Source organism: Notothenia rossii (assembly GCF_949606895.1).
Source record: "Notothenia rossii genome assembly, chromosome: 1".
NCBI lineage: Eukaryota > Metazoa > Chordata > Actinopteri > Perciformes > Nototheniidae > Notothenia > Notothenia rossii.
In genome coordinates this window covers 39,457,811-39,468,528 of record NC_136912.1, presented here as the reverse complement: position 1 = coordinate 39,468,528, position 10,718 = coordinate 39,457,811, and the positions used below count along the sequence as shown (strand labels likewise).

The window sequence follows — 10,718 nt, the reverse complement described above, 5'->3', positions numbered from 1 at the left end:
CCACCTCATATGATGCCCTTTGAGCCTTGGTAGGGATTGTGGTTTGGTTAGTTATGACTTTCTTTTGGCCTTGCAATTCTCTCCGCTTTCGGCGGAAATAATCTGCTGCTTTAGTAGCAAGAGCCGGTTGCTTCGTTTTCAAATGTCTGAGCATTTTTACGGGCTTTAAGCTCTCATGTGCAAGAACCTCATTGCACACTATGGGGATGTTGTGTTTCATTTATAATGAGGCATTTAAATCCCTACTGGATGTATTCCTCTCGATACTTGTGACACTTGGATGAAGGCTGGTCTGACTGCTTATGGACGGCCTTACGGTCGTCGTCGTCGTCGTCGTCGTCTCCTCCTCCTCCTCCTCCGCTTCCCATGCAAGAAGTCGACGGCCTTTGTGATGGCGGCTCTCCACTCTCCTCCGCTGCCTTCTCCGCTGGCCTGTCTGCCTTCTCACTAGTTGGTATTAACCAACGTTTTATTTTGAAAAATGTAAAGAGCTGTTCAGAAGAAATATACTAGTAGTTGATGTGTGTTTTACGTATGTGATATTTACTGTGGTGCTGTAAAGTGACCTTTGAGCTGCAAATGATACTGTCGTAAATCTGTCAGAATCAAAATTCCTTTATTTGTCCCGCTTACCTATTAAACAGACTTACATAATACAACATTTCTATGCACACGTTATTATTATTATTAATAATACAAATTATTATTATTATTATTATTTAAAAAATATATATATATATATTTAAAAAAATATTTTAAAAAATATTCAGAGGATTCTGAAATCATCTCGCGACCCCCCGTCGGGGTCTCGCGACCCCCACTTTGGGAACCCCTGTTCTAATGGGCTGGCAGAGAGGGCGGTCCAAACCTTCAAAGGGGGGATGAAAAAGATGAAAGTTGAAACATCGCAAACTAGACTGTCAAGGTTTCTGTTCAGTTACCGCATCACACCTCACGCGACCACAGGCCTGTCGCCTGCAGAGTTGATGATGTCAAGGAGACTCAGATCTGCGCTTGACCTGCTCCTGCCAGATGTGAAAACAAGAGTGCGGAAAAAACAACTAAAACAGAAACAGTCCCATGACACATACAGGAAACTGAGAAGTTTCTCACCTGGGGATAAAGTCTTCATCAGAAACTACTCTTATGGCACATTTCCACTGCAGCGGGGTAGCCCCGTTTATGCGTCCCTAAGCGTCCTCACTCAGGCCTCGGACGGCCAGCGAGGCAGCCCGAGGCCTGAGCGAGGACGCTTGGGGACGCTTAAACGGGGCTACCCCGCTGCAGTGGAAATGGCGCATTTCCATTACAGTTTAGGACCTGGGGTAGCAACGCAGTGTAGGCGGGGCGATCGGCTTTTTGGGCGGAGCGACGCTGAGTAAAACTGCGGTGGCGTCATCTTCAATGCGACACAACTCACAAAACACACACAACAATGGAGGATGGGGAAGCGATCGTTTACTTGTTTCTTGGTGTGTGGCTTGTTATCACAGCAAGAAGGAAAGTGATCACAGCAAGCAGGAAAGTGATGTTTCAAAGTAGGCTGCGTATAGCAAGACGAGATGCAGAAGAAGCTGACGAGAGAGTTTTGGAAGTCCTACAACGCTGCAGAGACTACAACAGGACTAGACGACAACGGTACTCAGTAAGCTAACGTTCGCTAACTAGCCATATGTTTAGGCTCACGCTCACAATACGACCAAAGTGTTTCAAGTATTTAAGTAATTGTAGCTACCACTTTTACGTATTAGAAATATGTACGCTTTTGTTTGTGTATTTCAGAAGTTACGTCGCCGCAGACCATGTGTTTGGATGCTCGACCGAGCTACCGAGTGGTGGTCTGTGATTGTTCCATCTTTCACACACACTCAGTGGGTGGATAACTTCAGGATGTCTGAGGAAACATACACCTACCTGTGCAACAAACTCCGGCCAGCGATGGAGAGACAGGACACAACATTCCGCGTGTGTATACCTCTAAAGAAGAGTGTCCATCGCACTGTGGAAGCTTGCTACCGGCTCAGAGTACAGAAGCATTGGACATATTTTCGGAGTGAGCAACACCACTGTGTGCCGGTGTGTGCAAGACTTCTGTGCTACTGCAGAGACGTTGTTAGTACCGGAACTAATTCGTTCACCAGACCGGGAGAAGTTTGCAGAAATGGCTGCCTACACTGAGAACCGGTGGGGGCTCCCACAGTGTGTAGGTGCTATTGATGGATCACACATACCCATATTGGCACCACAGGAATACCACTGTGATTATTTCAACCGGAAAGGCTGGCACTCCATCATCCTTCAAGGAGTTGTAGATGGAAAGGGACATTTATGGAATGTGTTTGCAGGAATTTCTGGGAGCTTGCATGACGCTCGGGTTTTGAGGCTGTCCTCATTGTGGGAGTTGGCCAGTCGTGGCAACTACTTTCGACCTTGCACCAGGGACATTGGTGCGGTGAATGCTGGCTATTACATCCTGGGAGACAATGCCTATCCCTTGCAAAGCTGGCTCTTAAAACCCTTCTCAGACACTGGACGGCTGACAGCAGAACATGTGGTACAACAAGAACATTGGCTGAAGGTGCAGAGGAGGAGGGCACTGACATCAGAGAGGGTTTGATGTGGTACCTGAATACCTAAATATGCATTGTATTGTATTCATTGTATTGAACATAAATAAATCTTTTTTTTTTCATATATATGTGTTTGTCAAATGTTTTAAACAAAAATGTTGTTATCTGAATTGAATATTTAGTAAATATTTGAATTTCAAGCACCAGTAAGTACTGCCCCATAATAAGAACATTTGAGGAAATATCAGATCATGAAAAGAAAATCTTTCTAATAAATTAAGCGAACATCAAAGCTAACTATAAACATAAATACTAAAGTGTAAAACACAGCAAAACTATATTCATAAATGCAAGTGTAAAATAGTGTGGACAATTGTAAACATGGATGGAGGCTAAAGTATCCACAACATAAAATAATATATTAAAATATAACCTCAATCTTTCTTCTAGACATGTTAAAAGCTTGCTTGAATGGGTTATATGTTTCTTCTTTTGTTCTCTTGTCTTTGAAATATATAAGGAATGTGTTGTTTGAGTCTAGTAGAACGAGGGTATTACAATTGAGCAATTTCTACTACATGTATTATGTATTCTTAATACCATTACAAAATAAACATGTAATAATGTTTTAGAGGAGGACCTCAAGCTAGCAAACTCAATTTCTTGCTTTAAATCTCTTAAAACTAACTTTTATCTTATGGGCTTTTCCCTAACTGATGGTGTTTGTTATTGCTTTATAAATTCATGTATGTTTATATCTTCTCTAAATCGATAAGTCAAATAAGTACTTTATTGATGGCAGTATGCGCAGGAAGGCTAGGTTGAAGGTCTCTGCTTGAGCGGCCTCCTCCCTTCTCAAGGCCGCATCCAACTCCCATCTCCGCTCAGCAGATGCTTTGGCCCAGTCCAAGTGCAGTTCCTGCTGGGCCCGATCCTCTCCTCCTCGTTTCCTCTTGCCTGGGTGATAATAAGATAATAATTAGCAATAAGGAAATAACACAGGACAGGTACAGGTCACACAAGGATATAAGAATAACATGTATAAACAGAACAACAGTAAGGATGAACTAAAGAAAGTTCTGGCCCTAGATGTTTACAATGATTGTGAAAGTGAATTACATTATGTCCAGCCTGTTGATAATGAATATAACTATATGTATATGATAGGATGTGACACACAAAGTTCTGTACTAGCTGCATACTAGCTAAGACTTTACTTGTAACAGAGCATTTCCACACAGTGTTATAGCTTATTTTAATCACTGACGATGGATGATCCAAGGTTTAAAAAAAAAAAAAACACAATTCCAGTCGTTTTGCCATTTCTATTTCTTACCTAGAACCACACGCTGCGGGGTCGAGCTGGCACTCGGCGTTGGGGTCTGTGGTCGAGTTTGTTCTGCTGTTGGTGTCTGTGGTCGAGTTGGGGTCCGTCCTGGATTCGATGACGATGTTGTGGACAGAACACTGCCATCACCCATTGTTCGGGAATGTTCCTCCTCACTAGTCCCAATGTAATCATCTAGAACAGCAAAATTACTTGTTAATTCCACAAACTACTGCAGCACAATACTAAATAGCAACAACAACTATATAAAAGAAAAACTGAACGTAAACAATGGCACATATGGTGTTAGAAAACAATAGCTCTAGCTAAGGCTATCTGCCTAGGCTATCCGCCTTAGCTAGCTATGTAGCTCTTCGGGGCTCCATAAAAGCATGGGTTGTCGAACATTAATGTAAGGATAAAATAGACTTCTTTGTTAGAAGTGAGTGTACCTTGCAGGGACTCCAGTAAAGCCGTTGCAGAGTCCAGGCCTCCCTCCCTCCCAACGTTGGCCGGTCTATGGCCGTAAATCTGGTCCAACAAATCGAACCACTTCCAGTATTTCCTACCCGCACCACTCGTGTTGTTGTTGTCCTTTACTTGGCGATATTCACTCTTCATCTTTTTCAGCTTTTCCCTACACTGCAGGGAAGTCCTCGAAAATCTGCGTTGGGACATCTGTGCAGAGACATCCTGGAACACTTTTACATTCCCGCTGGATTTTATCATCCCCAATGAGATGTAGGAACGTCGTCACCTCCTCGGTTGACCACGGTGTGCTTTTCTTTGACGTTGCCATTTTTGTAGCTCCTCCGTTTATAAAAATGCTGTGTATAAAAATGCTGCAAGCTTGCTTCTAAATATACATGCGATGCTAGGGATGATCTCACGCGCGATCTTGTGACGATTCTCTCTGACCAATCAGCAGTCGAGAGTGTTGACGTCACTAGTTCAGCCCTGGCCCTGGCCTGATAGAACCACGATTTTATGGGGCCGTAAAAAGTAGCCGCTAGCCCACTGGTTCTCAACGGGGGCGGTACCGCCCCCCAGGGGGCGTTCAGAGAACATCGGGGGGCGCTGGAAGCAATATCTTTGAAAGGGGGGCGTTGAGGTGTTCTTGGGGGGCGTTCACGCATAATGTATTTTTGTCATGAAAAACGCTGGCCACAGCATCTTTTCCTGTACAAAAAGCAGCTGTCAGCATCTTTTGTTGCTTTAGGAAACCACAACTCTGCTTGCGATTGGTCAGCTGTCAGCAGTGTTATTACGCGTACGTTTGTAAATGCACGAACGATCAGTCCGCTCGGACAACCCATCTGTTCCGCCAGAGCACCCAGCTGTGAGCGCTCAGAGCGCAGCGCTCTGGACTGTGGAACGGGGACGCTCGGAGCGCTCTGAGCACATTTACGAACGTACCCTACAAAAAGCAGCCGGGAGCGGACCGGAAGTCGTTGTAATTTTGGGATCGCGACTGTTAATAATCTGTGTCACTTTGTTAAATTTTGATATGTTTTGATATGACAAATTCCACTAACAGATTCTAACTAAGTGGTCAGTTTATGAAAATAATACCCGTTTCTATGTCTGCTACGACATGGAAGAGCTGGCTAGCCAGGCTGCTCCACACAGAGCTCTGTTTGTTCAAAATTACAACGACTTCCGGTCCGCTCCCGGCACGATGTCTTGTCATGTCACCAGCTAGCCCTCTACAGCGCCATATAGATAGAAGAGTTACGACAGCGGAAGTCCAAAAACGGTTATCGTCACGTGGTTCATGTAGACGAGGATTGTTCCCCGGAAGTTCATGGCGGGCAATGTGAATGCATTGATAACAGGAGATAGAACTACGATTTTTGGTAATTATTAGTGAATAAAGGTTTTGATTTGCAATATTTATACAACAAATCGATATGTGTATGTATTTACATCAATATGTTTTAAAAAATAAAATAGAATTTGCTAATATTAAGTGATAATATTAGGATTAGTGTGAACAACTAGTTTACATGTTAGGCTAACAGTGCCTTGGTTAAAGAGCCTGTTGCTGTTTATAGCTTTGAATTCTTTAAAACCAATATTATCTTCTTAAACTTGTATGGTAGTCAGGAGCATCACTTTCTAATGTTTATTGATATATTTAGAGGGAGGGGATCTAAAGGAATGCTTCAAAATTCAGATTAGATTCATTTCTACCATTTTCTTAAATTCATGGTAGTTTCAGTAATCCCATGGTAATTGAGGACACAAGTTATCTAAATGACTAATGTCATCTCTATGGCTTTCAGAAAGGACAGGAGACCGACAGGTGACTGTCAAAGGACTAGCAGCAGCAGCAGCAGCAGCATGATGATGATGATGATTATGATGATGATGATGATGATGATGATGATGATGATGATGATGATGATGATGATGATGTTAAATGTGTTGTTTTAGGAACATCCATTGCAAATACATGGAATTCAATAAACATTGAATAGCATATCATGCAGTTTGTCTGTGCCTTTTCCTCCTTGTTGTCCTGCTTTGCTGTGCTGCCTCCTAGTCGCCACCATGGTTTGCTGTGCTGCCTGGGGATGCTCAAATCGCTCCGAGAAAGGAGTACAAATGTACGGCTTCCCCACTGACACAGAGCGGAGGAAAAAATGGCTGGCTCAAGTCAGCAGGAGCAATTTCACGACCAACAGCAAAAACATATGTGAGGTTATTATATACAAACACTGCATTTGCACTTTTCACAAAACGAAAACCACACCATTGGGAAAGCTTAATGTTTTGTTTAATGCAAAAAAACAGGGAAAGGCTTGAAAAACACAGAGTTGAGAATCAGGGTGCAGGGTGAGGGTCTCAGTGCAGGTATTCAGGCTCCATTGAATCCCCCTCTGGTTCTTGTGCTGAAAGAGGGAGTAACAGACAGGAGAAAGGGTTATACACACCTATGTAGCACACCTATTGGATGGGAAATTGCCTTGGGGAGATAAGGTGTGGTCTTTGTTCCCAACTGAAGTTATGGAACTTTATTATTTGTGAGTTTAACAAAGTATGACAAATGGCATCAGTAACAGATGTGATATGAATTTCTATAAAGTTGTCTCACATTCTTGGTCATATTTTATATACAGTATGTAATGAGTATAACATGTCCAGTAAGTATAAAATGTTTCCTAATACCGTGTATTCAACCACTATGGAATATGTATGTGGGCAGACAAAACTGAGTTTTTCTGTGTGTGAAGTAACCTCAAGTCACTACGCAGGCACATTTTGATGCAGACCAGTTTGTCAAGACAAAAAAGGGCAAGACTAGGCTGAGAGCAGAGGCTATACCCACCTTCTTCGTGCATCGCCCTGTGGTCAAAAAGAAAAGGGCCCCTGCACCACGATTCACCCCGGGACCTGTATCTACAAAGCCCATAGCTCATGATCACAGCTATAGTGTGAAAGGTGACACAGGTATAATAAGTATGAACTCTTAGTAACAAAAGTCATATTTCTTATTTTTAAGTGGTATAATATTTTAAATGTTCGAAAATCTACAGTGCCATGTCTTCTACTTACATTAGTCTCAAAGATTGAGGGAAGAAGGGATGAGGAGACTGAGAGAAAGGAAAGTGAGGGTGAAGAAAGAGAGGACATGGCTAGTGAGGAGAGACAGGGAGGGTGGATACCACCCACTCAGCCAGCAGCCAGTCAGCATACGAGGGAACCAGCAGCCAGTCAGCATACGAGGGAACCAGCAGCCAGTCAGCATACGAGGGAACCAGCAGCCAGTCAGCATACAAGGGAACCAGCAGCCAGTCAGCATACGAGGGAACCAGCAGCCAGTCAAACAGATCTATTAAAAAAATTAAAGAGAAAATTAAAGAGCCAAGAAGGAATCACCAAAAAAGCAAAGTCTGCACTAAGAAAAATCAGGAAGGAAAATGCAGCTCTCAAGAAAACAATGAAAATTAGGGACAACAAATATAAGAAAACGTTTTCAAAAGACCAACTTCAGGCATTAGGCAGACTCACCACAAAGGGGATGAAATGGAGCAATGAGACAATTAAGAAGGCTTTAAAAATTTGCTTTGCGTGCGGACCAACGGGTTACAAAACTCTGCAGGAATTGCAGATTCCCCTTCCAGGAATAAGGACACTGCAAAGAAGGATGCAATGTGTTAAGTTTGAGCCTGGTGTGTAACAGCTAACATCACTGCCCCTCCACCTGCCAGCACCCAGCCAGAGGAGCGCAAACAACAAAAATGTATTATAGATAAATTATATTTATCTAATATTTAACTCCCTCCAACCCCGCATACAATCCCGTTTAGAAGCCCCTCTTCTCTAATTCAACAACGTTGGACGAAATGACATTAAGAGAACGGAATTTACAATTAAAAGGCTGTTCAACGTGTGTTGCTAACTTGATCCGTTATTTTAGCTTAATCTGTTATTTGTAAACGTTCCCTAAATCTACTAATTTAGGGATAATCCACTGACATCCTTTAATACACATGTTAATTTGAATCAGATGTACTGATAATATCCGCAATATAAATCTTTAAACTTCTTCTTACCTTTAAAAGTCCATCACGAACGGTCTATTATGCTGCAACTCTACAGCTCTGCTAGCCTTGGCGCTAACTTCCGGGGAACGATTGAGAGGCTCCACGATCCGCCGTTGCTGTAAAAAAGTGGTCCATTGGAGTGAACGGAGATGACGTAACTCTCAGTCTTTACGGCGCTGGCCCTCTAGCGTTTGCCGCCATATCGTGACACTACCCCCCCCCCTAAATATTAGCATCATAAAACAACAAAAATCATATCACATCAGCAAAATGGCCGCGAAAAAGATAAAATGCAGACAGTACTCTATTGAATATCTTAGCTATGGCTTCATACCGTCTCCTACCAATGCACAACTCCCAATGTGTTTACTTTGCGAACATGTATTTTCCAATGAGGGAATGAAACCCTCACGTTTAAAGGAGCACCTTACCAAGATCCACCCGGATAAGGCAGATAAGGAGTGTCCGTTCTTCCAGGCCCTCAAAGAGAAACATGGTAGGAGCACCATCAGCAGTCTCTTCGCTAGGAAGACCACCCAGACCGACAGCGGGCTAATAGCGTCATATAACATCTCCTTGCTGATAGCCAAATGTGGGCAGCCGTTCACAATCGGAGAGAAGTTGGTACTCCCTGCCATCAAAAAGGTCATATCTACTGTGATGGAGCGTGATCCCACACAGGTGCTGAAATCCATCCCACTCAGTAATGACACCGTAGCACGCAGGATTGATGAAATGGGCGCTGATACAGAGGAGCAGCTGTGTGCCATCCTGCGGAAAACTCCATTCAGCCTTCAGCTGGATGAGACAAAAACTTCTGACAACAATGTTCTGTTGATGGCCTATGTCCGCTATAGCACCTCCAACAGTCAGGAGATGGCTGAGGAATTTTTATTTTCCAAATATCTGGTCACAGACACCAAGGGCCAGACCATTTTTAATGCACTGGATGCTTAGCTACAGGAGAAGTCAATCCCGATCAACAAAATCCTCGCATGTGCTACTGACGGTGCCCCTTCCATGGTTGGCAGGTACCGTGGCTTCACCACTCTGCTGAAGGAGCAGGTCCCGCATGTCCACTGTGTCTTGCACCGCCACAACCTTGTGGCCAAATCTAAAAGTCCACCTCTCCACGAGTCTCTCAATGTTGCAGTAAAGGCAATAAACAAAATAAAAGCCCACGCCCTGAATAACAGATTGTTCCGACAGCTGTGTCAGGAAAATGATGAGACCTTTGAGCGTCTTCTTCTCCACACTGATGTCCGTTGGCTCTCAAAAGGAAACTGCCTTGCTCGTTTTTGTGAGCTGTTTGACAGCATCGTGGAGTTCCTGGAGGAGGTGGATGCAGCTCTCGGGGAACAGGTGTCATCCAGCCGCTGCGACATCATGTACCTCGCAGACTTCTTTGGCAAAATGAATGAAGTCACGCTGAAGCTCCAAGGAAAATGAGTTACTCTGATCCAGAGCAAGGCGGTCATCCAATGTCTCACCTCAAGGCTGGATCTATACCGGCAGAGCATAGGTAGGAGGCAGTTTGCTCATTTCCCGCTGTTGACCAAGGTGATCTAGCCTAGGCTACTAAATAATGATAATAATAAATAATACATGTAATAAATGTAGGCTACTCTATGCAACACTATATTTGAGTTCCTGGTTAGTATAAATAACTTATGTTCTGAATGTATTATGAGAATAAAGAAACATCAATTAGTAAACTAATTAGCAATAAAATAACCAGTTTAAAATCGGATGGTAACATTCTGCACCGATAACAATTTCCTGGTTATACTCATTGCAGGTGTCTGAGGCTCTTACCGATGAGTGCCTCCTCATTTACACAGACCACCTGAGGATGGTGAATGCCGACTTGAAGATCCGCTTCAGAGATCTTTTGGACCTTAATGTTCCCACCTGGGTGGTGCAGCCCTTTCAGGCGGACGTGGCGGAATGCGAGCCAGCAATACAGGAGCATCTCATCGACATCCAGAGTGACGATGAGGCCCAGGCTATTTTCCGCACCTCTGGCTGGGACAACATGTGGGTCAAATACTCTCAGCGTTACCCGGCTCTCTGGGAGAAAGCGAGGCTGCTTCTTCTGGCTTTCCCAACCACATACCTCGTGGAGCAGAGATTCAGCCAGGTCCTCCACATGCAGTCCAAGTACCGCAATCGCTTGAACTTGACGGCCTCAGGTGCACTGCGACTGAAACTAAGTTCTCTGCAACCCGCAGTGAAGAAACTGGCGGAAAACCACCAAGCGCAGGGCTCACA

The 10,718-nt window shown here is 43.8% G+C and overlaps 1 protein-coding gene and 1 long non-coding RNA gene across 2 annotated transcripts; both read right to left on the bottom strand.

Annotated features, from left to right (window-relative positions):
• Positions 1 to 788: 788 nt before the first annotated feature.
• On the bottom strand, positions 789 to 4,553 carry LOC307032296 (uncharacterized protein). The gene is made up of 4 exons (XM_079670170.1): positions 4,350 to 4,553; positions 3,907 to 4,092; positions 3,359 to 3,527; positions 789 to 868 (listed from the first exon to the last, which is right to left on the bottom strand). The coding sequence occupies exons 1-4, from the start codon at positions 4,516 to 4,518 to the stop codon at positions 838 to 840; spliced, it is 555 nt and encodes a 184-aa protein (XP_079526296.1). The 5' UTR covers positions 4,519 to 4,553; the 3' UTR covers positions 789 to 837.
• Positions 4,554 to 6,659: 2,106 nt separating this feature from the next.
• On the bottom strand, positions 6,660 to 8,595 carry LOC307020323. Its single transcript, XR_013802838.1, has 2 exons — positions 8,457 to 8,595; positions 6,660 to 6,791 (listed from the first exon to the last, which is right to left on the bottom strand). It is a non-coding gene; the product is annotated as an uncharacterized lncRNA (long non-coding RNA).
• Between the last annotated feature and the right edge of the window lie 2,123 nt (positions 8,596 to 10,718).